Consider the following 27,582-nt stretch of genomic DNA (forward strand, 5'->3'; position numbering starts at 1 on the left):
AACGCAACCCCGCCCCCTGTTTACTTCCTGTTTACTTCCTTGGGGTAGAAGTTTTTTAGCAAATCAAACCAAGGTCACCATCAAAGAGTTCTCCTGCAAGCTGAAAACAATTAGAAACGATTCAGCTCTCCCTTTGCCACCAGATGGCGCAAAGATTCACTTACTCACATCCTCACTGACACTCAGGCATTATATTAACCTAGAAAGGCACATATGCAACACTACAAGATTGATTCAAGAAAATACTATCAAAATAAAATATATGTGGAGGTCATAATTGTGGATAATGTAATGCTGTGTGCATGGGTAGGTAATACTAGTACTGTGTGAAATGTGAATAGTAATTTGAGGAATCCCACAAAGCCAACATTACAACCCATTCAGACAGACTTGTGTTTAAATGGATAGGAGGGGCACCAGGCGAATTCTATCTGAACCGGAGGTTTGGGCCATCTACAGTTAGGGCCACGTTGCACTGCAGATCCGACCAGTATGTCATAGTAGTAGGCTATATATTGTTTTTGTCAGAGTAGCCGATTATGGGATCTCATTCAAAATGTGTCAATCTAAACAATAAAAGGAAAATGTATATTTTGACACAAATTTTGACACCTACATTTAGTATTTAAACAAAGACCAAAACATCAATACCTAAACTTTCCCTCAACATTTCATCTGATCTAGAATGGTCTTACCTTGAGCACTCTCAATATTCAGAATATGCACCCACACGCAAAAATTGTTGCCTAATATGAACTGCAGGACCTGTAGACACAACGAAGGAAAACGACTGTCCTTTCACCACAACGAAGAGATTCAACATGGAAGTGACCACCCCAGTGCCTTGTGTCTTACTGGTGCCATCAGAGGTTGTGTTAATGTCATAAAATGCATATAATTTCTTATAATGCATAACACTGTAAGATCTACTGTAAACAACTTCATGCTGCAGAGCTGCACTCATTAAGTAAGCAAGTAGCCTTGCTGAGCCATGAGGCCCATGGGGCAAGAGCCTATCTCCTGTTTCTGTAGCGTGAGGCAGCTTGATGTACAAGTACACGCCCTGGACATGACGCTAGTATGTCGCAGGGACTTACCCCCACGCCAACCGCGTCCGAGCGATTAGTGTCAAGCAGGGAGGCACTGGGTCCCATTTTTACAGTCTTTGGTATGACCCGGCCGGGGATTGAACCCCGACCTCCCAGTCTCCGGGCGGACACTCTAACCACAAGGCCACTGAGTTGGCTCTTGGTTAATCATCAAAAGTGCACAAACTGCAGTAAGTTGAAGCAAAAGATCCTTTTTTTATTCAAAGTGAATCTCGACATAGTACACCGTCAATTCATAATTTGACACTCACCAATAAGAGTCACCGAGAAGGAACCCGCTTTGTGTGACAAGTACATAAGGCTTGGTCACATTGAAACTCACTGAGAACTAGAGGGGGCAAACTGATAAGAAGACACACATGAATACATCCAAACAAGAATCATTTCCCCAGTCCTCATACTGTTGTATATTGCACAGTGCAGTTGCTACATGTCAAACTAGTGTAGCATTTAAGAAAAATCAAAAAAACGAAATCATAAAGCCACACAAATCTACACACATTTAAAACAGTAACAGCTTAAATTTAGCAAACACGTCTAAATATTTTTTGCCTAAGTACATTAAACGTGACGCCAGTAATTATAACTTTGTGGAACAACTTCTACTAAACATGTGTCATAGGAATCGTATAGGAATTCTTAAAACTTTTTTCCTCAGCCCAGAACCCAAATTAGATACGTATTCTTTCTTGACAATCATTAAACCCATTACATTTTATCATAATGGGAACCAAGCAAAAACAGAATGATCAATGTATTTTCCCTACTTTTTTCTTTTTGACATTATTGCAAAAGAAGAGGATTGGTAGATTTTGCCGAATGAAGGCACTCATCACCAAGGGAGAACATATTGGAATACTTGAAGGTATTTATAGAATAATTCCCATAACCAATTTCCTATTTTGTGAGTCAGACATGTCTCTGTATAGGTCTAATTCTGGTAACACACTAAGCAATCAATTAAAAGAGGTCGTGTTATGGTATAGTAAATGTACATTACTGTAACCATATGATATAACTATACATATCTTGTCATGGGTGCTGAGCTGACAGAAGAAAAAAAAGAACACATGGTAATCAAGAGAGGCTGCACATTACAGAATTAAATTGAACAGATGATTATTTTTCTATTCAAATCAAAATTCTTCAAGTGAAGGCAATCAGTGTGCCACCAAACCCATTCTTATACATTTCTAATTCTAGACAGCATCCAGAGCTTAGCAGTGCATGCTCCTGTGCTCCTCTCTTGTATATCCAAATATCAGGGATTGCCAACACAGTAGCATATTAGACAAAATACATAAAGCACACCCGTGACTTTAACATAGCAAAACGGTTACATCCTGACACAATAGATTAGATGTTGCATGGGGAGGGGACAACTTTGGACCAAAAGCTTTGTATCTGAGAACTAATAAAGCAATATATGAAATATCTCGACTGAAACACATGATGGTATCCGGTTAAGCCTCAGTTATACTTTGTTGTGCATCGTATCGCGCACAGAAAATAGCCGATCTACAAGCTCAAAACGTAATGAGCTGTGAGCTTGTAGATTGGCCATTTTCGGCGTGCAACACCGGTGTGCAACCAAGTATGAATGAGGGTTATGGCAATAGCTGCACACAAGTAATCAAATAGACACCCCAGTCAAAAAACAGAGAAGATATCTCAGAGTAGCCATTACAAATGCAATCAAATACGACCATTACACGTGAAGCCCAAAAGACAAGACATTTAGTTCCAAAAATACATTCACGGTTGTGAGAGTAAAGCTTTGCATTTGCGTGTATTCGACCATATATTTGAGTACTGTACGGTGTTTCTTGGTGCTTAAAGAGTGTAGTAAATGTTCCCTGACTTATACTTTCTTAGGATTCTGAAGGAAAGCAAGGATTGTTTCAGACGTCAGCTTTGTCTGATAAACAAAAGAACTTTGGGGTTGCAAGAGCTGAAATTAAGAGCTGATCCCCTTAGCAAGAACAATATTCTACAAAGTCCAACCGCTTTGATATCAATATCAACACAAGACACAATCTGTGAACCACTCATTTGAAGAAGGCACTAGTTGTACAGTACAAAGAAGTGTAAATACAGCCAAGAAATTCATCAGAATAAAACTCAGGAAAAAAAGGAAAACATAAAACACACCAATTACACAATGCAAGGATGAACCCAACTAAAATTCCATGATGAAATACTGATGCTAAATGCATACACAACACACACACAAACAAAAATCACACCCATACACACCAAAAAGCAACAGAATAAAAAACAAACAAAAAGAAAACTTATACTTCCATTACAGCAGTTTACAATCACTTCAAAACGACAAAGCAAATATACAGAGGCACTAGCATATAAGAATACTATTCAATATACTCTATGATCAAAATAAACCCACCTCTATTGTATCTAGTCATCAGAACTACAATACAAAATAAAGAATGCAGGGTAGTAGAACAAGATTAGTCCTCTAATTTCACAGCTACGGAAGTGGCAGATAATCAGTACATAGCAGCTTATTATCTATACGTACATTCGACATACAGTTTGCCAAACAAAGCTAAGAAAAATAAAACCTCAACCTTTTTTAAAATATAGTTCTCATAATATATTCTGATATCATCTCGATGATAGAAACAGTGTGTGGCGTTGAAAGGAGAGGTGGGTATAGAGCCGATGGTTCTGAAATGAATAATGAACAGTCTTTGACTCTTTGGTGCTGATTTCAGTAACATACCAGCTGATACGAGAGGCAATGTCATTTGACAGAATACAGAGCTCTATGATACTAGGAATCAAATCCAGTTTTAATCCAACTCTGAGAGAGTAAAAGTGCACCCGTATGCATTTGTTTTACACTCCCGAGAGTTAAATTAACACTTAGGGTTTTGCTGTGGCATCTACCCCGCAGGAATGTATCAAAACTGACAAAAACAGCATGCTTCAACTGTTTTGTCTCAGATATTTGAAAACAATTGCCACTATAGGCTACCTTGAACACTATATAGCCCAGCAACACTGTAAAGATTCTAGGTTAAGGTATTTTAAACACTGAGAAGCCGTTTGAAAATTAAGCGTGAAATAAATCTACCTGTTTGTATATCTATTTTAATCAATACCACTCCCAAAATGTTAATCTAAAAAGTCAAACGCATTAAGTATAGCCTAAATGAAAACGAAACAAAACACAAAACAAAAACACAGCAACCCGGAGGCCATCTAGATTGTATTGCAGTTACAGTAAACAGTGACAATACTGTTATGAATTAAGTACTATAGTGAATAGAAATCGATTATCAAAATATCAAATCACAACATTCTTTATATACATGAAAACGCTCTTTCAGTCAAAGCCCTAAACGTGCATCCATTTACCTATGGTAAAATCATTCTCTCGGTTAGAAAGCAAAGTGACGGGTTAACCCTTGCTGAAATTAAAACTAAACCCCACTTCTATTAGCTGACGGAAAGCCAAGGCCGAAGTGCTGCAAAGCCTGTTTCCATTTAAAATGTAAAATCGAAGAACCATAGACTCCATTGTTAAGGCACTAGAAGATGTCAGCAGCAGTGAGCCTGCCCCCGAAAAAAAACAAAAGAACATTTTGAGTCTGTTCAATACAAGATGGCTTAACAAAAACAGAGCTGACTGGTTAGCACACACGGCACGCTACAAGGCAACAGAGATAAAGGGAAGGAAAGAAGGCCTGATGGGGCTTCAGACAAATAAAACCCAGCGGTTAATCATTTCATATTCCAAGCGTTACGCGAAAACACTAATTAACGGGAGATAATGTGCAAAAGACACATTATGACTTCGAATCTCTCAATCATCATTGACTTTAATTAATCACCACTATATCACGCCACTTTCCTTTGTAAAGCTTTGTAGATTTCAATCGGCCGACATGATTTCACAAGGAAGTCTCTACCTTGCACCGACAATCAAACAATACCACGACTGCAGTTGAGGTGACGAAGGTCTTTCACTTTCACCCTCGTCATCGTCCTCACGCTGCACACAAAACTTTAAATCATCTCGAGCAACACCTCGGCTCATCCCATTCTCATTTATACATCATCAATTCTCCTATCCCTAATTGCGTCTTCCTCGTTCTCTTCTTTTTTTGTGGATGTTTTAATTACAGGTGTCCATTTCTGCTGCTTCTACCCGCCCAGGTCCCAGCCCGTTTCCCCATCACGTGGTATTGCTGCGGCCCTGTCCTGCTCCTCAGATATACGAGTACTGGTGGTGGTGGTGGTGCTGGTGGTGGCTGAGCTTGGTGGGGCTGAGGGGGAAACCTGTGTAGGCAGCGGGCGAGGCCATGTAGGAGTGAGGAGGAGGGGGGAAAAGAGGCTTGAACTGATGGGGGTGGTGGTGGTGGTGGGGGTAGCTTGGCTGGTGATGGTGATGGGGGAGTATGGTCGGAGAGGGCAGCAGCCTGTGGGTGTGGGGAACGGGGTGTCCAGGGTGGTGGGGGTGGGAGTTGATGCCCAGAGTCACCTGGTGAACTATAGCTCCGCCTTGGGGATGCGAGAGGCCGTAGCCAGGCTGGAGGAGAGGGGGAGGGTGAGGGTGAGAAGGGAGCATGGTGTGGGGGTGGTGGTGGTGGTGGGTAGCGGTAAGGGGGCCGGCCGCTGGGTAGGACAGCAGGGTGTGGGTGGGGAGGCCCTGCGTGTGGGGGGCGGCGGCCATGTGCGTGGGGCTGCTGTGCGGCAGATGGGTGAAGGTATGCGTGTCCATGGTAGGGGGGATGTAGGCGTGCGGCCGCAGGGGGCCATAGTTGCCGTTCCATTCCTTGCTGCTGTGGTTGGAAACGTAAGGCTGCACCTGAGGGGGAGAGCGCTTCATTAGAGGCCCAGTTTGTTAACTCTAGCTAACAGTTTGTATAAAGTGAAAGGTGTTCTAGGAATAAAAATGTTGTTTAATCAATTGTGTGACAATTAATTATCAAGTTAAATTTGTAATTGTGAATTTGTGAAAGCCCTATGTGTAGTCTCGCGTGGCCAGACTGTAGCCTCTAGCAAATTTCAAATTCTTCCGTCATACAGTCAGGAGAACGGGAGCTCTTTCCATGAGTTAACGATAAAGTGGATGTGACGCATCCCCTCACTTGGTGCAGCGGCAAAAACAAGTCCTACTCTAAGCAAAACAGCGTGTTGATTGTTGAAGATAAGATGGCTAGTTCGTTTCCTGCGTTATTTCGTCTGTCATTAGTTTTGTCTGCGTTAATTCCATAATACATTCCTGTGTTAAACTATCCGCGCACAAATAACATGAATCTCCCGCTCGAATGACTATATGCTCCCGTCTCGGGTTGTGTTTTCAACAGGACTAGAGTTCCATGAGCACCGCGTCGTGATTGGTCGAACATCTTTCCGGTCTGAGCAGCAGAGGCAGCTTCCGTTACTCGGCTAGCATTCGGAGAATGTGGAATAGTTAGTTGTCTGGCAATGCGAGACTATGTGTGACGTCAAACTCCCAGATTCTGAGCCTGCAGACATTGGGTAGACAGAAAGTGAACAGAACTGACCTGTCCAAAGACCAGTGGCTGCTGCTGCTGCAGCGAAGTCATCTTCTGCTGCCGGGGCAGGAGGGGGACGGAGGGGAGGATGGCCACAGAGGAGGGTGCATTCCGTCGGCCTACATTGCCGCAGCGCCCTTTGGAACGGGACCATGAGTCTGAGCCTGTCAGAGGAACAGAGAATACCCATCAGGTGTGGAAGATAAGTGACCATACTCACACGCTGGCCATCATGCCCTTATGTCCCGGGTTGGGGTTTCCTATCTCCCCCCCGGGGAGTATGACTGCCGTAAGATCAAAATGGCCGCTGTGTAAATATGCTCGACAAGACACCAATTTCAACCCGCATAAACCTGCAGGGATTTAAAACATCCAAACACACAGTCTTCAAGCAATAACAACCTGAAGGGAGGAAGAACTCATGCAACACAGAGGACAGTTCAATCAGATAGGAGGATGTACTTTCATAACAACAACACAGAGTTCTCTTTGAAAACGTATGACGAGAACCCCCTGGAAACTTGAAGCTACAAATCACAAAAGATTGGACGGTTGACTTTTATCACGGAGTTAACCTCAAACTTAAGTGATAGTGGTCCTATCCAGTTTCTCTATATGGATAAGGAAGCCAGTGATAAATCAGTGACAGATTGACGCCGCTAAACTTTACAATGGTACGTATTAGCATGATGACGCAGAATTCAATAATAATAATAGGACAGGGCCAGTGTCCGGTTCATTTATATAGCAGAACATGTTGACCAGGCAGCAGATGGCAGGATGGGTCCGAGGCCTGCGTGCAGGGCCTAGCCCTGCCACAAACATATGGTGCACTTCCTGTCAGATGACTTGCAGAGAGAGCAGATATTTATAGAACCTGACAGACATGGATTACAAGGTCTGTTTCCACCAATGTTAATATTAAAGCTTGGTAATAGACAGAGGAAAAGAAACAATAATAAATGGATACAGATGTTTGGTCTGTGGAGCTCGGATAAATCTACAGCACATGATTGCGGTGCGTATCGACAAAAAAAAATAGGTCCTTATTCTTTGTGGCATGCATATATATATATATATATATATATATATATATACACACACATACAGTATATATATATATATATATATATATATATATATATATATATATATACACACACACACATACAGTATATATATATATATATATATATAAGCACTTTGATCAGTTATTTTCATATAAAGCAATATACTATAGCTTGTATGGAATAACATTAGGGATCAGCAACATGTAACACAGCACAAGTGGCAGGTTACATACAAATGCTAAAGCGCCAAAAACGACTACATGAGGTACATATTATCAGCTTTCTGGATAACTGGGTAATCCTGTTCTCAGTCATTTTCATGTTTTCTCAGCCAGTGCCTTAAGGGGAGAACGATGGAATGTTTGAGCTACAGTAGTGGTGTGGCAGAATAACAATTGCCTGTTCATGGCTGCAGCACAATGTAACTTTTACTGCTTGTCAAGAACGGTTAAACCCATCTGTCATATAAAATGCACAAGTATCTTTCTTCATAAAGGCAGAGCAGCACCGTGGGAAATTGAAGCAGATAGTTAACACTCCCATTGCCCGGGGTTATTTAATCCATTGAATCATAGCGCCCAAGCGATTTATAGCAACGGATCACTTTTACCGACGGACCGGAAGTTATACCGGATGTGGCTGGAGCAGCTAAATGTAGCCAAAACACTCTAACGGCGATCGACAACAACGGGAGGCATGATTAAATCTAACGCGACTAGCGACTGGACAGCGAGGGGCCGTCTAACACAGGATATTTTCTTAGAATTGGACGGGATGATTTAGATCACGAGTTAACGTTTTAAGATTTTCGTTGTCGTCGGCTAAACAGGGGGGGAACATTTTCGACGTCCCACTGTTGTGCAACATCGAGGATTGCGCAACAGGCGCTCCTAGGCTGTAGACTCTACAGCCTAGGAGCGCCTGTTGTTATCAATAAACTTCGTCTTTTGGATAAAACTTTGTCCTGGGCGCTGGGTGTTACTAATAGAAAGGACGGTGAACTTCGTCCTGGGCGATTGGGGTGTTAAGTACAGGCTGGGGGAAACAAGAGGTAGAGATACACAAGACGACACACCAGATTGTTGGCACTCAGCAAAAAGCAAAACAAAAGAACCTCAGGAGTTTAGTTGATCTTAGACTCTGATCTATAGACGAATCCACAGGGCAGTGCCCTGTAGGCCAGCTGTAGGCAATCAATGCTGCGGTGTCAAGCTGTGCTTAACCCATTTTGACCTGAGATCAGATTCTAAAAATGTCTTCTACATCCTGACAGTTTTCTGAAAAAGCTATGTTTCTATGTCAGTCGTTCTTCGATTTTTCAAAAATAGCAGACCTACAAGCTTGTAGCGCACCACTCGGTGGCGCGCTATGAGCTTGTAGGTCGATTTTGTTTTTGCCGATTTTTCAATAGCTAAAGCATAACATAATGCTAACACCAAAAGGGGTTCCCGCCCATAATGGGTTAATGTGACACCGCAGTGATGACCGCGCCCAGGACAGCCTGCACAGATTTGTCTATAGCCAGTTGTTAAGTTCTGCACCCCATTTAAAAAACAAACTCGACGACTGGGGAGAATTGCACAGTGAACTAAACTGAGATCAGTGTCAAAAGGCAACTTCTGCCATTTTGGTAGGAACCAGCAGAGAGAGAGACAGTGGCCGTGAACCAAAACGTAAAGAAATGCATCCATTTCCCACAGGACTATAATCAGGATTATTAACCAGCGATGTCAAGGAAAGGGACAGTTAAATTAGGGTGTTTCAGAAGAAGCTGAAAATCGTGTCCGCCCCTTCCATAAAGGCTCATTAGACATGATGACCGTGTGGGTGCCGACAGTCACGTGTGGGCGAGGGGGCGATGTGACTGACGTGACTGCAACCCGATAACCTCCCCCGCAGCCATCACGGTGACAGGAGGTGAGACAGGCTAATGGTTTAAACGAGGTGGTGTTTTCGTTTAGTTGTATATATGGCTTTTTCACTACCAGAACCAAACTGTATGAATTGGTCTTGTTCTGTGAACCAGAGTTGTTTACACATACCAGTATTAATTTAATTAGCTAAACTGGGTTAAGTTTCCAATTAAGTCTTAGTCTCCCATAAATCATAGACTATAGGTTAAAAGGACAGAGGTATGTATTAGTCATTATTAGACATTGTCTTTAGATGACACCCAACTCAGTGGCCTTGTGGTTAGTGTCCGCCCTGAGACTGGGAGGTTGGGGTTCGACCCTCGGTCGGGTCATACCAAGGACTCTAAAAGAAATGGGGCCCAGTGCCTCCCTGCTTGGCACTCAGCATCAAGGGTTGGACTGGGCGACATAGTAGCGTCATGTCCAGGGGGTGTACTTGACTGTACATCATGTCCAGGGGGTGTACTTGTACATCAAGCTGCCTCACGCTACAGAAACAGGAGATAGGCTCCTGCCCTATGGGCCTCATGGCTCAGAAAGGCTTACTTAGATACCACTAGTATGTCCTGGTATGGATGCATTTCTAAGGTATTAGAACATGACCAGCTCGGTGCCGGTCATGTTCTAAAATTATCACCTGTTACAGCCGCTATGACCCACTACGGGGTGGGGGGGAGCCCCGAATGCTCCCATATGACCTGCGAAGCAGAAATGGCCAAAGCACAGGTGACAGTAGACCAAGTAATATGGGAACAGTTATGTGAAGAAACATTGAATTAAACCCAGTCCTCATAACACAAAAACATATACTCTTTTTGTATGCTATCGATTTATTGACCCATATTATGATTGGGAAAATATTTATATAATAAAGAAACGTTCCACGAACCCAAAAAAAATAAGCTAAGCCACGCCACTCACCAGTTCTATGGGCACGGCCCTCCGTTCCCAGGCAGTTGTTGTTGTTCTGCACTCTCATCGGTGGAACCACCATGGTCCGGACTCCGTGGTGGGGACTCCTCCCCTGGACCACGGCGGGCGCCGCCAGCCTCGCCACCATGGCGGCCAAGGGCGGGCGGTGGTGGTGGTTGTTGTTGCGGTTGCCATGGTAACGGTAGGGGCTGTTGCCGCGCGGGGAGGTGGACGTGTCCGAGGTGGGCGAGCCCTCCACCGTGTCGCAGCCGCTCTCGTGGCCGTCGTCCTCAGACATGCTGCAACGTTCGCGAAAAACAACAATGGCCCCGTTAAGAACTCCAGCATCCATACTCTAGGGCAGTGGTTCCCAAACCTTTTCATGTCAAGGACCCCCACATGGACACTAATTAGCCCACGGACGCCCATTTGAAAAGATATGCCAGGGCCCCCCATAAGAGAAGATTTTTTTTACAGCTCTAGCAGTGATTCTTAACCCGTTTAATTTGAAGGACCGCCAGTTTGACATGCATATTAGTCTACCGACCCCCATTTCATGGCATTTCTATCTCTGGGACCCCAATTTATATTGTAAAATCAATGTTTATTTAACAAATGGAACCAAATGGACGCGTTACATTTGTACACTCTCAGAGTTACAGACCCATAAGGGTCCACAAGTGCTCCTTGAGGGCGTTCCAGGTGGTCCCCAGCTAAATCATGTTGGTACATGAAAGAATATGTAAAACACGAACACTGATATCAAGCCAGTGTAACATTTTTAATCCGTGAATAAATTAAAACGCCCACACCCACGCAGTGCAGATAATGTTTAAGACTGAAAGAGTTATTGAGAAACATTATTATTCACTGTATATTTGCATCCATTTGTTGTGGATTTACTATTGTTCTTTATTTGGAGTAAGAAAAAATACTTTTATTGTGAAGGAGTTAACCGGAAGCCTCACTTAGTGTGAACATATTGTTCTAGTCGTTTACATTGTTGGTGCAACGAGGCCGACAGAATGCACGTAAATTATTGAACCAAAGTCACATTGTTTTTGTATCCACCCGTTTGTATTGTTGAATTGCTAAAGTCAGTAAACTTTGTAATTCATACTTTGGTGTATTCATTTCAACCTTTTAAAGAACGTTTCAATACACCCCACCCCACCCCACCGACCACTGCCCAACAACCCCCGCAGAATGCTACCTGTTGGGCCTCTTGCACGGCGACAGAGAAGGACTGGACTGTGGCGAGTCGGAGGCAGAGGAGCCGGTGCTCAGGCTGCTGTCTGGGCTGCTGAGAGAGCACACCCTCTCCATAGACACACTGGTGTTTCTGCACGCCTCACACACACACTCCCCTTTACACCTAGAGAAGAGACACAATGTCAACTATCAATGGAGAGACGCGTGATTTCTGTACGATTCACATTCACGCCTCCAGCCATTGATGAATGAGATGAAATCCCAGCTCCTCCTGTCTACATGTCGAAGTGTCCTTGGGCAAGACACTGAACCCCACACTGGCTCCAATGAGTCGGTTGGTGTGAGCTTGTCACCATTGGTGTGTGAATGTGGGAAGTGACGACGCTGGCGTCGACTGTTCGCCGCTTCACCTCCCAATGTATGAATGAATTAACCATTGTAAAGCGCCTTGAGCACTTGGAAAAGCGCTATAAAAATGCAATTCATTATAAAAATGCAATTCATAATGACTTCAACTAAATGAGTTCTATAAAAACATGGGCAAACTCACTTCAACAGACTACTGCCCCCCCCCCCCCCCCCCCCCCCTCCCCACCACACAGGTTTGTGGTCAATATCTGTGCATTAATAATTTACCGTTTTGTCTTTTATTGCACATAATAAAGAGGCGCTGACTCTGAAATGAGTTAGCAGCCAGGTTCATGATGTGCTTAACACTTCAATAGAACCTTCTACTGTGAGATAGTGGGTCTGACGTTGCATTATTTCTTTCTATGCCTATCTTGTAGATAAAGCTTTATATCAAATATGAAACGGTTTAGCTGAAAATGAACTTTTAACACTGGCCCGGTTGCTAGGCAACGCCTTGCATACCCCCAGCACCAGGAAAATGTGCATGCGCAAATTGCGCATCCCATAGAGTCCGATTTAAAATAGGAATTTCCCTCGCCGTTTTCTCCAAGACTAAGAGCGCTGACCATGGTTTTGGTCATGGAGGTCTGCGAGCCGGGAAAACTGAAGTGAAAGCGAGTATGGCCAATTCCTCTTGGACAAGGCTTACCTACCCTCTGTAGCCACACAGTGGCAGCAAAAGATTTAAGCGTTGAATTATTTGGTCTGCACCATACAGTATGACAGGCCTCAGGGATGGAGAGTCCTCCAGAATCATGTTTCTGTTGGTTGTGATTGTGAAAGATAAAGAATACCTGGGAGGGATGTCCCCATCACTTTTTTTTTGCTCCCGATCCAATTCCGAGCATTTGAATTTGAGTATCCGCCGATACAGATTTTTCCCGATCCGATATTTATATTTCATATCACAATAGTACAAGATCCAACATCAGACAATATCCAGTCTAATCATGATATGGATATAATATTGATACTAGGGATGTCCCGATCACGTTTGTTTTTTGCTCCCGATCCGATCATTTGAAAATGACGTGATCGGCCCCCGATTTCCAATCACGTGATCGGATCGGGACGACCCGAAATCATTGGCGTTACTCACTCTCGCAGCCGGCACCTCAGGCGCTCGTCGTCCTCCACGTCTTCCTCTCCGTCGGTCACTTCACTGCGGATGCTGATCACGCTGGGGGTGGGGCTCGGCGTGTCGCCCATCAGGACCGCCACTTCTCGCTGTTGTTGATGATTGGACACCTCCAGCTGTCCGTTAGAGGAGGCCGGCGCCACCACCTCTTTGAAACAGCTCACGTCCTCCTCGACCTCGTCCTCCTCCTCTTCGTCCGTGTTCGGCACTTCCTGGTTCCTGGTTCCCTGCGGAGGCCACTCCCTCCTTTGGGACCGGTTTCTTGCCATCGATGCCTGCGCAACGATGTCCGCCATCTTGGGTGTTCGACACATGGACACGTGGACGTTGCTGGCGTGAGAGGAGTTCCTTCAGATAGAAATAACGAATTGTACAATAAACTACATTAAAACAAACAGGTTCAGTATTTCAGTTGTCAGTCGTATTTCCCTGGTTTCCCAAGGTCTTGGGAGCTTTAAACCATTGTGCAGATGTTTTAACTTCTCGTTTTCAGGATTTGCCATATGGGACATGCAAGTTCTGAGTTATTTGTGAAACCCTTTTTTTCAAATATTTCAAAATGTAACGAAAAAGATCACACCCGTGTGAACTGAGTGGTGTAAGGTCTTATATAGACTGATCAGCTGTGGTCTGACGTAATGTCTGACGTAATGAAATCACACCCGGGTGAACTGGGTGACCGTAGCAACCATGCTCATTTGGTACGAACAGACAGACAGACAGACAGACACGTAAACTAACAAAGCCAGTCGTAGGAGTGGTTTACACCACTCAAAAATATATATATCTATAAATTAAAAAATCACACCCGTGTGAACTGAGTGGTGTAAGGTATTATATAGCCTGATCAGCTGTGGTCTGACGTAATGTCTGACGTAATTAAATCAGCATCAACCAATCAGCATCAACCATGCTAATTTTTTGAGCACAGACAGACAGACTAACAAAGCCAGTTGTAGGAGTGGTTTACACCACTCAAAAATCTATAAGGCTTATGCGTCACAATTAGGGTTGGGATTCGGAACCGGGTCCATTTCAGACCCGGTTCCGACATTGCGGATCCGGAGCCGGTTCCATCGTTTTTTTATTAACGGTTCCCCAAACGGTTCTCATCAGTCGTCATTTAGCTCCGCTGTGTGTGTGTGCATGCAAGCAGAGCCTGGGGTGACGTCACCCCACCTACAGAGTGAGTGGGGTCGGGGAGGATACGCCCACTGTTCTGTGCATTCAGCGACCGCCGCGGAGCGAGTGGGACACTGGGACAGTATGTCGCACAGATCTCTCTCCAAAGTGTGGTTAACAGAGAGGGAAATGACTGAGGCTGAGCAGTGAGCACGCAAAGTGCAATAAATGCGATGCTATAGTTCCCTCTGCAAAGGTTGTTGCAACTTGTACCACGTCCACATTGAGGAAACATCTCAAAATCAATATGCCTACACGAGTCCACAACTCACGAGAATAATCTAGGCACATCGCGTTTGTGAGCCATGCGGAAAGCCGTGCCTGCTCTCCCCGCAGCTTCACCACAGCCGACGGGGGACGATCTGATGCAAGGCTGGTTTACTTTCCCCAGGCTAGTAACGTAATAGAAAATAAAAACTACTAACGTCTACAGAGCTTTTCATTAGGCGTATTGTACAACTGTTGTTAATGGTGTTAATTTAGAACGCCAATGACTCAACGTCTTTCTGTCTGATATTTTATGAATCACGTTAACTATAGAGCCAAATCAATTTGTCTGCACTTATTTTTTACAACTTATAAGCAACTCAACTGCTTTTGATTTGGCTCTAAATTAATCGCGTGACTGTTGAGAGCCCAGCATTTAGGTGCATATACCTCCATAGATTGATTACTTTATAAACAGTTTGCAGAAAAAAGCACAGGAACGTAGCCTATACAGTTCAATACAAGGTCTGCTAAGAGGATTTTATAATCCAAGAAAGCACTATGGCTTGTTTCCATTAGGGTAAGGGGTCCTTCATATTACATTAATCTGAACATTAAAGACAACATTTGTCACCACAACAATATCATTATTGCAATGTGTACTGTATATTTAATATACAGTAAGCTACAAATTGCAATATACAGTACAAATTGCAACAATGATATTGTTGTGGTGGCTAGCTGCTGGTGGTGGTGGTGAAGTTTAAATAATAGTGCCACCTCATAATTGTAAAGTGCATTTTCAATAATTGAATTAATGAATTTGTGTTTATTATGTACTTGGTTAGGTTAGTTATAATATAAGCATAATCTATGTCAGAAAAAAGGGGGAAAAAATAATATTAGGATCCGTTAAGGGAACCGTTAGGAACGGGAACCGTTAAAATCCTAACGAATCCCAACCCTAGTCACAATGTGATACGAGAGATTGATATGTTAGCTGGTAGAATGTGCTATTTTTGCAACTTTTGTGACATAAAAAAACCCCACAGGGCAAGGCTTCTGCCCGACAGCAACAATAATTGGGCTGTTAGGGTTGTTGTGTCCAAAGAGAAGGCACAAATAGAAGAGGAAATACTTCCAGCTTTTCCATTTGAGTCTTCTATTTGTGCTTCTGTTTTGAGACATCGAGTACCCCAAAAAAAATGTTCTTTTGCACTTCTGGTGGCTGCCTTACTCATTTGATACTGGAGAGTACAGTTTAACCCATTTTGGGCGGGAACCCCTTTTGGTGTTAGCATTATGTTATGCTTTAGCTATTGAAAAATAGCAGATCTACAAGCTCATAGCGCGCCACCGAGTGGCGCGCTACGGGCTTGTAGGTCTGCTATTTTTGGAAAATCGAAGAACGACTGACATAGAAAAATAGCTTTTTCAGAAAACTGTCAGGATGTAGAAGACATTTTTAGAATCTGATCTCAGGTCAAAATGGGTTAAACAGCAGTTTTAACAGCGGTTTAAACAGCAGTACAGTATAAACAGTTTTCTTCGTTAACTGGACAATTCCCAAAAATATTCCCTGCTATCTGTTCCTTCAAGTTTAAAAGACTCACCTGTTGTGGGCATGCCGCTCCTTAATGTTCCTTTTATTGGCTGGCTGGGGCCACACGACGTGAGCTATGCCAATGTTGATTGGTTGAGGGGCATTCATGGCCGACATGTGATTGGTCAAGAGAGGCTGCTGCATCACAGAGTTGTAGTGGCCGCTATGAGGATGCAATTTCCTGCAACAGGCAAAAATGCACCAAATTGAAGAATGTTGTACTTTGTTTGGATAGAACATTTTTAAATGTCTGTAATGGCAAAATTCTGCAATCTTTCATCATAAAATACAATTATGTTTCCATGAGCACATTTTTTTTTTTACTTTTCAGTTTTTTTAACCAGCCTGTATCCATTCTAGGATTAACACAATACATAATACAACGTATTGTGACGGTTGCTTTTTCTTTTAACTTTCCCCTATATTACAAAAAAAAAAAAACCCTCCATGACCACAGAGAAACTCCATGCCAAGGGGAAAATCCTAAAAGCAGGGGAATTTCCATGATTTCGACGGCCGGGTGACTCACCCCCAGTCGCTGATCCTCTGGGTGTCGTTGGTTAGGGAGGAGGGGGGTGGGGGCGGGGGGTGAGAGGGAGGAGGGCCCACCGCAGTCATCTGTTGCCAGGTTGCGGGGACGAGAAGCTGCTGCCCTCGGCTCGACCAGGCCTGTTACACAACACAGGAGTTAACCCATTTTGACCTGAGATAGTTTTCTGAAAAAGCTATGTTTCTATGTCAGTGGTTCTTCGATTTTTCAAAAATAGCAGACCTACAAGCTCGTAGCACGCCACTCGGTGGCGCGCTATGAGCTTGTAGATCTGCTATTTTTCAATAGCTAAAGCATAACATAATGCTAACACCAAAAGGGGTTCCCGCCCAAAATGGGTTAATACACAGTCAAACTGTTCATTATACAAACACTCAAATGGATGAATTAACACAAAGGATTTAGAGCAACATTTCCCAAACACTGGGTCGCGACCGATTTGTGGGTCCCTACATTTTTTATTTTCCTATATATTCGTTTTTAATTATTATTATTTCAAAACATTTTCCCAAAACATTCCCCCCAAAAAAGCAAAAAAATTTAATGAATTCAAAACAAATGGAATGATTTATTTTCTTTTAGTAATTCATGAAGAAATCAAAGAAAAATCTAAGAAATAAAGCAAATGTTTAAGAAATAGTGAAAATAGCCGATCTACAAGCTCACAACGCGGTGCCAAGGGACACGTTGTGAGCTTGTCGATCTGCTATTTGTAGATCTGTTCTTTTTTTCGTGACCCAAACTAGTGACGTTTGAACTAAAAGGTTTGGGAACCACTGATTTAGAAGTACAGAGGTTAATCGATTTAATCAATTATAACAATTTACTTTTTTCAATTCAAATAAAATAATCGTATTTTCACGTCTTTTCAATACCGAAAATCTACAAGCTCACAGCGCATCATAATGTGTTGCGAGCTTGCCGTGTGGATCTGATATTCATGCGTGACGCGGTTGTACGAGGTAATAAAACGGTTGTGTTTTACCTGTGCCATGACTCCAGGCCTCATTGGTAGGGGCTGTATGGGAGGGGCCTGGGTTACCATGGGAACGGAGTACCCTGTTGGCTGGTTAAGGTTGCCTAAAAACAGACAAGAGTGGTCATTTATTCAGCGTCTTCCATTTCTGTGATCAGCAGTAGGAGAGATGCAGCTTTGCGGATAAGGCACAACATGTTCTGCAATGTTTTACCATCTTTTTTATGTTAGAACAAAAGGTATTCAACTCTAGAAACAACAGAAACTAGCTATTTGTGGCCGAGATGGATTTGGATTTATAACAACATTAATTAAGAGTATGTTGTGTTCTTTCAGCCTGGTGTTCAGCCTGGTGTGTGTCCCCATTTCGGAAATGTCAATATCAGCACAAATTCAAAGAAATTCTCCCAAATTCAAATTTACAAGCTCCATAGGACCCGAATGGAAACAGGACCGCAGGACTTTTTTTTTGTGCTATCCCTTTAGACCAACTGTACTCTGTTTCCATTTGCAATAAAGTATTAATTCATTCACAATGAGTCACATCGAGCTCGGAGATCATCATCTATTTACTGGATATCGCTGGAGGACAAAGTAAACAGGGCTTAAGTCAAGTGGTTGAACGAAGTTGTAAACGTGGCTTTGCCCTCAATGCCCTGACTAAATTATCAAAAATAATCAGCCACGTAATACTAGAGGGAGCGAGAACAACGATCTGGTATCACCCAGTTATAAAACAAACATGGGAAAATGATCCTTCTACAGCACTGCCACCCAAGTGTGGAATGCCCTGACCCGTTCCCTCGAAAATGCACATGACACTGGCTTCCTTTAAAACAGGCCAATAATATAATCACTTCTACTCCTCACTGGCTTCCTTTAAAACAGGCCAATAATATAATCACTTCTACTCCTCTTGACCGGTGATCCCTGTACTCCCTGTACACCCCCTGCTTTTTTCTTCCACATATAGTTAGGGTTATATTTTGTGATTGTGATATTGAATTTTGTTATTTTTCACGCCATGTTCATGAATTGAATACATAGGACCCTTTTAGACTGAAGTGTCTGACGGGCTGTTTACATTTCTGTCTAAGAAAGCATTCAATCAAACAAAGCAGGAAGTGGACTTAAGTTCATACCTTGCATGCTGGGTGGACAGAGGATGAGGGCGGGTGGGAATGCGTCACTGCAGCCAAACTGACCACTTCCAGTTGACAGAGCTAACCCAGGATGCATCACTGACTGTGCCGACTGGGTCATCGCCTGCATGGGGGAAGAGGGCCGGGGGGGGGGGGTGGGGGAGAGTGAACAAGGGAAAAGGGTGCAAGTTCATATAATGAAAGAACATGACGGAGTGCAGTAAGAAAGTGCAGGGCAGTGGTTCCTCCCAACCTTTACTTACTGGATCAGGGGCCCACCCATCTGACCAATCAACAGGGCAGCCGCTCGGTTGCCACGTCAAGTGGTCAAATGGGTGGGCGTTTTCAGAGCATGTTTATTTTAATGATGATCAATCGATTATGTATACTTTCAGGGTGTAGGGGAAAGAAAAGTTTTTTAAAAAAGTGGTAAGATGACTGAGTCATCACCGTTTGTCATGGTCATTGCTCCCCAACGCCGTAGAAGGGCTGCGCACTACTCCTAATTGTTACAGGATGGGTAAATGCAGAGGATGAATTTTGTGTGTGTGTGTGTGTGTGTGTGTGTGTGTGTGTATACAAATACAGTGACACCCCAAGGAGTGGGGACTATGCTAGTAATGCTACTATTCTATTCCACCATGATGCAGCAGTACCACCTTCTTTCCAGAAGATGGCAACCTTGCTTGAACCACAAAAGTTGGCAAAAGTTGCACATACCCATTACATAAGCCAAGATTAAATAATATAGCCAAGCATATTTATAGATACGTGTCAATACATTCTGTGTACTGGACACGAGGGTGTCCAGAGGCCAACATTTAATGACATAATGTCTTCCCAAATTAACTGGGATGGCCTGGAGCAGTGGGGATTTAAACCATTCTCTCATCAAAGCACGTTTATACACTTTTGTCGCGTGCTCTTAAATTGTTGTAAATGTTCTTGAACATACTAGCATATATTTTAGCTTCTTTGGTCCATTTTGTATCACAGAGACAAGAAAATATCCCACTGGGGAGGGCGGGATACAGTATAATGTTTCATTCCCCAGTCCACATCGAAATGAACCAATTGTCTAAAGTCAGGGGACAAAATGTAATCACATGAACCGTAGTGCCACTATTCTGGACATGTTCTAATAGGCGAACATTCTGGGAAATAGCTAAATCTACAATGTCAATCTCATAACGTGTCACAATAACTGTGAGCTTGCAAATCAGCTAATTTCAGCGAAGACATTTGATGTGGAAGAAACAAGTATTGATGACATCAATTAATTACCAGCTGCTGCCTTATATCCTGCATGGCTGAGAGGTCGACTAGAGGCAAAAAGTGTGTGGTTGCCTAGAAACGAGGCAGCCAATCAGGACGATAGGTTGTCAGCACAGCCAATGAGAAACATAGGTCTCAACTACAGCAAGTGGGCGTGAAAGCACCACAGAGAGAATATTGACCAGCTGTGCTTACACAGCAGCTGGTTAAAAAAAAAAAGGACTGGGTGACCTCGGCCCACCACGTTTATAGGCTGCCAAACATCCGATCCAGATTGCATTAGGGGTGGAAAAATAAAATCGATTGATAGATCAATCGCGATGCAGACATGGACGATTATGAATCGATTCACAATTGTCAAAAATCTATCTTTTTATTTATAGATTTTTTTGTATGTTGGTACTGGAAAACACTGCTGTACAGCATCAGTGTAGCATGACTTTAACCCATTTTGGGCAGGAACCCCTTTTGGTGTTAGCATTATGTTATGCTTTAGCTATTGAAAAATAGCAGATCTACAAGCTCATAGTGCGCCACCAAGTGGCGCGCTACAAGCTTGTAGGTCTGGGGGGGGGGGGGGGGGCCCGCCCACACCCACACCACACACACACACACACACACACACACACACACACACACACACACACACACACACACACACACACACACGAGTGTACCGGCATGGTGCTGTAGCCCAGAGGAAGGGCAGTGGACGTGGGAGGGGCAGGTCTGGAGAACTGCACTGTGTTGTGGTTCACGGCGTCGTACAGGGAGCTGCTGGGCCGGTTGTGGCACATGTCCATGATGTGGAAGCACGACTGCACACTGGAGGAGGAATCACACATGAACAAAGTGAGCAGCATATCCACGTCGTGACTCGTGATGCGAGACTAGATATCATCTGGGATGTCGTAGTACTCTGATAAGTGTTACATTGCGATTCGTACTGAGCTTATAGAGTTCTTATTTTGCCCAGGACGTCCCCTTACACCCGTAGGAGGCCCAGGACGTCTTTAGGTCCCTTTTAATGGTATACAGCGCCTGTTGCTAGGCAACGCCTTGCTCAGCGCTCCCGGACGCCCAATTCTAGACTACGTCTGTCTCGAACCATGGTAACGCCCCGCCTGCTTCTGATTGGCCCCCCTCCTACTAATAGTACTACTAGTAAGAAGTATTAGGCCTAGTTCACACCTACACAACAAATGTTCGGTCCGTGTGTGATGCCTGATTGCTTTTTGATTGCTGCTCCAATTAATTTTCAATGAGTCACATGGTTTGACCAAACATTTTTGTTTGATAAGGGGGGAGAAATCAGCAATCAGCGATCAAACACAAATGTTTGATCAAACCATGTGACTCCCATTGGAAAAGCATTGTGGTGGCCCAAAAAAACGACCAAACATTGCTTGATTGGCGTTTGGTACGTGTGAATGAGGCCTTAGGCACCCACGGGGCGGAGGCCGCAGAGCACATTCTCACCCTCAAATACAAATTCCAAACCAACTCATGGAGCTAACTCGCTAGCATAATGGTCTAATCACTAGACTACGGATCCCGCTGCCCGGATTCGCATCCCGCTACCGCAACTATCTTTCCAACAACCGCGGACTAGTTTTTTGGTCAATAAAGTAGAGTTGTAGACCACACCGGAGGGGCGCCGTCTCTAGCGAGCCGTGTCGAGCGTTGCCAAGTTCGCTAGAGTCGACTCAGCCTCGTTTGAGTTGCAACCCGATATGGACAGAATAGTATTAAGGGCCTTTCTCGGCCCCACCTCTCTCCCTGTGTTTTAGGATCCAAGATGGCCGCAGCACCAGGACGGGGTGGGGCAGAGGTGAGCGGGCGGGGTCGACATATGACCTTACTGGGCTGCATTCAAGACACTTGCCTTGTGTCTGAACACAGCTTTGATGGATGTGTTCTGCCCCCCCTCCCCCCCATCAAACAAAATGTTTGGTCAAACCATATGGGGTTCCATTGGAAATGCATTGGAGTGGCCATTAAACACAGACACAAGACAAACGCAAGACAGGTGTCTTGAATTTGTGAACGCAGCCCAGTAAGGCCACCCCCTCCTGGTGCTGCGGCCATCTTGGATCCTAAAACACAGGGGGAGAGGTGGGGCCGAGAAAGGCCCTTATTCAGACGGGGCCTTGGGCCCAGATCGGTGAACTAATATTATACATGCGCTACCCGCCCCTCTATACCAGAAAGCACGCTGGCTGGGCCAGGCTAGTGTGTCTGTGACTTACTGGTTACTGTGTGGGTAGTCCAGCAGGTGAGTCATGGTGAGGAAGGGATGGGCGAGGACGTCGGACGGGACGGTCCTGTCCTCTGCGTCCAGCAGCAGCATGGTCTTTAGCAGAGAGACAAACTCCCTCCTGTCGGCCTTCTCCACCTGCACGTCACCGCTGTCCGGACTCAGCACCAAGTTCACCTGAGAGAGAGAGAGAGAGAGACATCAACTCAGAGATACATACAGTACATACCAGTGTTGAGTTGGCAGACTAAAACTAAATAAAGAGCTTGTGGCCTGGCCAAATTATATTTTAGTCGACAAAACAACTGTAGACTCACACTAAAACATTTCGGTTGAGTACAATATGACAAACTAAATGAAAATTCAAAAGACATCGACTAAAAGAAAATTTTCTGTCAAAATAAAACACTAACATAAATACTCAGTGGTTCTCAAACTATTTCATGTCAAGGACCCCCAGAATTATCTTTGGCTGAGGATCCCCATCTGAAAATGATGTTGTTCCAGGGACCCCACCCAGAAGCAAAGATTTGAGTTAAAAAGGTTCGCTCTGAATTAATATATATATTCAAAGATTTGCGCCACATTTTCACAGGTTTTTCAAAAAATATCGTATCGTGCGGACTCGGTGCCACGCTATGAGCTTGTAGATCTGCTATTTTTCAATAGCTAAAGTATAACATAATACTTACAACACCAAAAGGGGTCCCCGTCCTGAATGGGTTAATTATACCATGATATACGTAGCAGTCCATGTTCTGCACTCAACTACTGGCCGTACTGTAGGCTAGCGGTTCCCAAAGTGGGGTCCGCGGTACGCGACGCATAGCCAGGGGGTACCCAAAATAACTTAAAAAAAAAAAAAACATCAGTCAACCTGTCGTGACCCCAAACAGTAACAGCAGGACGCATGCTGCAGAAACAACAAAAAGACTCAGGACACTTGAAAGGTTTCTGCAGCCGCTTCAGATGAGGGGGTACCTGGAAAAATGTCTGCCCCAAAAGGCGTACCTGGTCCAAAAAAGTTTGGGAACCCCTGCTGTAGGCTACTCACATGGGCAATGTCCTCCAGACAACTGAAGATGTACTTTCTGGCCTCTTTGGATTTCAGCCCCGTCTCCTTCTCATGGTCTTCTGTTGACTGCATGGACAGCACAGACGTTCAGGTTATGTTTTTATCTAAAATTACTATCGAGACATCAATATGGAGATCACGATTATTTAACACGATTACTCTTGGAAAGATCATGCATCTATGATATTGCACTTGAACAGTGGATTTTCTTGGACTTTTCTCAGTTTTGTGCTACTTTATACACTTTGTTACAATACTGTGTGTGTGTGTGTGTGTGTGTGTGTGTGTGTGTGTGTGTGGGGTATGGTGGTGGCCTATTATGGCACCAGTTGCATGTTAAATCATACGGAATGAAAATTACAAGGGACTGTGAAATGTAAACAGGCCTAACAGTAGAGGGTGTGTGTGTGTGTGTGTGTGTGTGTGTGTGTGTGTGTGTGTGTGTGTGTGTGTGTGCGTGCGCGTTAGGGCTGACCCAAAAAAATCGATTAATCGACGATCGATCGATATGCACGGGAATCGATCTTGAAATAAAAAATCGAATAGTCATTAAAAAAAAAAGCGGCCGCTTTTGGTCCGCGAGCCGGCCCCATTTGGTCCGCGAGCCATACTGCATGCTGGCGCCTCGCAGACCTCGCAACGCCTCCTCCCCTCTCCCCCCTCCCCCCTCACTCAAGTACGCCCCGCACCAATCCGATACCACATTTTATTTAATCACGTGATGCGCGCAGCACGGTGAGACGAGGCCGCCGGTATTGAAAACGCGCATCTCCAGCCATAGGTGTGAACGGCTTTGCCGACGTGCGAATGGGGGACAATTTAAAACAAAGGCGGCTTGCTGTAGTTTGCGACTAACATAAATTTGCGCCGTGGGTGGAACGGGTGGAAAAGTTTGGTTACATTTTAAAATACAAGAGGGGAGCTAAATGCACTGCAGTGATCCAACTATTGCAACTTCAACGGGGGAGAGAGAGAGAGAGAGAGAGAGAGAGAGTCGCGTTAGAGAGAGAGAGGCAGAGAGAGAGAGATGCAGAGAGAGAGAGAGAGGAGGGGGGTCACGTTAGCAACAGGCTAAGCTCACAGCATATCGGTACGTTCGTTCTATAAACGGTAGATCCGCTCCCGTTTGGGGGCTGCTCCCAGCCCCTAAACGGTAGCGATCTACCCTTTAATAGAACGATGCATTTGTTGCATGAAGCGTAGATCTGCGAGCTCGCAGCACGTCATGTCACAAACCGAAACAGCTCTCATTTGGTTTTGTCATTTTCCTCTCTCCGCAGTAGACTGCTGCTCTGTGCTGAGTGCTCTCGTTAGTTTTATTGTCCGTGGCCATGAAAAGTGCGTTCTCTCCCGAAGTTTGTTTGTTAGTTGCGGCCGCACAGGGCCTCACGGAGTCGCAGACGGCATTGTTTTTATTAGTTGAAAAGGAACGGCTCCTCTCTCTCTCTCTCTCTACCAATATTATACTGCCATGTCTTAATACAGTGTTGCTTTTTACAAATACAATAAGCAAATGAAGAAGGTTGATCACAAAGTTAGTGTGCTACTTTGATGGGAATGCGACGCGATTAAGAATACCTGCCTGGGTGCTGTGCGAACAGTGAATCATTATATAGTTTCTTACCTTGTTGTGGCTCGTGCTGGTTTGAAAAAAGAAGAATTATAGGCATAATCCAATTATAATCCAAGGTTTGTTTGTCTGGAGGATGGAGATCCAACACTATGTCATATTATTAAAGTAGGCTAAGTAAACTTTAAGAAGAGCTGGTCAGTGAGAAGCTGCTCCGCTCGGCTAATTGATCTGACCTATATATTTGCGCAACTGACTGGCATTTGGCAGCACCTCGCTGCTGTCATAAAGCCTCGATTAAATGACGTTTTATTTCACTTAATTTTACGGCAAGATCAGGAAAATGCCTTTCCTTTACACTTGCGTGTGCTGTTTCCACGAAGCCTCTGAGTTTATTTCAATTATAAATGCAAAATGCTGTTCGTCCTGTGCTGCTTTGGATTATATATTTTTTATTTGAGAGGTAATGCCTGTGTCAGGCAGTTTTATTTAATGTTGACTTGTTACGGTCGGATGTTTATTGGGTCAAAGCAACAATTGTTGCTTATTGTTAAATAAAATAATTGAGACCAATCCAAGCATGTGTTTCTCTCTGCTATATCGTTGTTTTATTTATTTTACACCGGGGCTCCACCGGGCGCGTCAGCGTCGCGTCTCCGTCACCGTCAGGGAATGTTCCCTTTTTAATCAATGAAGGGTGGCTCCACTGCCCGCGTTGCGTGACATTAACGCGTGCATTAAAATTGAACCGGTGCTTTTTTGACCTACGCGACGGAGACGCACCGCGTCCGGTGGAGCCCTGGCGTTAATTCATTGTGCGTCACTGCTCGCCGCGCAACCCCCCCCCCCCCCCCCCCCGTCGGATGACGAAGCGTCGACGATCGATCGCTATTCGTTTCGAAGCGTCGATCATCAAAAGCGTGATCGAAGGTCAGCCCTAGTGCGCGTGTGCGTGCATGCGCATTTCCCATGTTGCTGTAATTATGTCCACATACCTTGAGTCTCCAGGAGGCGTAGGGAGAGTCAGACTCCTTGCAGAAGAAGCGACTGGTCTTTGTTCCCTTGCTGAGCAGCTGCTCTCCAGGCAGACCCTGAGTCTGAGAGATGTAGCGGATCTGACCACACATGGACGGGGGAAGAGAGGGAGAGAAAGAATTGGAAAAATGTCCATACATTTTCTAACATCTTTCAAAAATAGCAGATAAGTGATTTTTGTATATTCAAGTTATCTGCCCAGTGCAATTTGTGATTACGAAGCCTAAAAGGCAAACAGAAATACAAATTGTAACGTTCCAATGTTCAATGCAAAAAAAACCCACAATTAAATCGTTAATCATCGCCATTATTTGTGTGACAATTAATCGTCAACTTAAATCTGTAATGGTGACAGCCCTACCGAGACGAGATGGAGGCAGGACGGGGCGATAAGTGGGGAGGGGTAATAAGAGAGGGAGGTGTGTGTCCGTTCTCTTGCTGCACTGAAGTTATATTCAGAGAAAAGCTCAAACTGAGTTTTATTTGATTTGATTCCTAAGTACATTTCAACGTGCACTGTGGTTGTGGTTCAGATGAACCAACCAAAATCAGAGACGACAACATCCCCATTACTATATCGGCATGTTTGTGGTTAATTAACCATGAGGAGGAAGGGAACACCGTTTTTTCCGTCAAAGGTTGAGGAGAAACCCTCGGGTAAAGTTCTTCCATGAAGAACACAAAGGAAACGCACAATGTAAATGGTTTACGTTTGTTTTTTGGATTTCAGCCAAATGGCAGTCTGTAAGCTAGTGTACACGTGGCTATGCATTGTGCAGGCCAGGGTTATATCCCTGCCTGCACTTCAACCTTTAGTACTCTGCCAAGACTGCATATACTGTACATGAATACCGTACATACTGTATACACACACTGGTTCCCAAACAGTGGGTCGGGACCCATGTGTGAGTCGGACACATTTCTATGGGTCAGGTTATTTTTTTGTTTCTTACATTTAGTTTTGAATTATTTCAAAACATACAAAAATTCCACCAAAATACATTTTAGTCGACTAAATCAACTGTAGATTTAGTCGACTAAAATCTTATGATATTTAGTTTCAGTGTTAGTCTAACTAGAATAACGAAGATTCCGGGTGACTAAAATGTGACTAAAACTAAGTGACTATTCAAGAGACCACAACTAAAACTAAAATCAAAATTTGCTGCCAAAACCAACACTGGTGCCAGGGCCAGGTAAGGCAGATGTAGCCGGTGGCTTACACAGACGTTATAAGGCAGATGTAGCCGGTGGCTTACACAGACGTTTTAATGTGTGTTTACGTGCTTTAACAACGGAGTGCTATTCTACTCTCGTTCTTCTCCAACCTTGAAAAGATAAGACCTCTATAGGCTCTGCAGAGGCTATAGTGAAAACATCACAATAGTTTTTTTCCTCTTCGCGGAAATGAAAT

At 44.1% G+C, this 27,582-nt stretch overlaps 1 protein-coding gene across 2 annotated transcripts in view; it reads right to left on the minus strand.

The window, feature by feature from the left end:
* Nucleotides 1-1,282: 1,282 nt before the first annotated feature.
* Nucleotides 1,283-27,582, minus strand: part of hipk3a (homeodomain interacting protein kinase 3a) — a 49,809-nt gene continuing 23,509 nt past the window's right edge. The window contains exons 6-18 of one of the 2 annotated variants that reach the window (XM_079500655.1): nt 26,129-26,248; nt 23,543-23,629; nt 22,481-22,665; nt 20,909-21,056; nt 18,957-19,080; nt 17,824-17,918; nt 16,818-16,957; nt 16,299-16,469; nt 13,258-13,644; nt 11,749-11,910; nt 10,545-10,834; nt 6,650-6,804; nt 1,283-5,946 (exon numbers count right to left, since the gene is read on the minus strand). In XM_079500655.1, the coding sequence (XP_079356781.1) occupies nt 5,347-5,946; nt 6,650-6,804; nt 10,545-10,834; nt 11,749-11,910; nt 13,258-13,644; nt 16,299-16,469; nt 16,818-16,957; nt 17,824-17,918; nt 18,957-19,080; nt 20,909-21,056; nt 22,481-22,665; nt 23,543-23,629; nt 26,129-26,248 (2,664 nt within the window). In that variant the 3' untranslated portion in view covers nt 1,283-5,346. Of the gene's footprint in view, nt 5,947-6,649; nt 6,805-10,544; nt 10,835-11,748; nt 11,911-13,257; nt 13,645-16,298; nt 16,470-16,817; nt 16,958-17,823; nt 17,919-18,956; nt 19,081-20,896; nt 21,057-22,480; nt 22,666-23,542; nt 23,630-26,128; nt 26,249-27,582 lie in introns of both variants that reach the window. The other variant, XM_079500654.1, reaches the window with a different exon arrangement.

Source organism: Electrona antarctica (genome assembly GCF_951216825.1).
Source record: "Electrona antarctica genome assembly, chromosome: 5".
Lineage (NCBI taxonomy): Eukaryota > Metazoa > Chordata > Actinopteri > Myctophiformes > Myctophidae > Electrona > Electrona antarctica.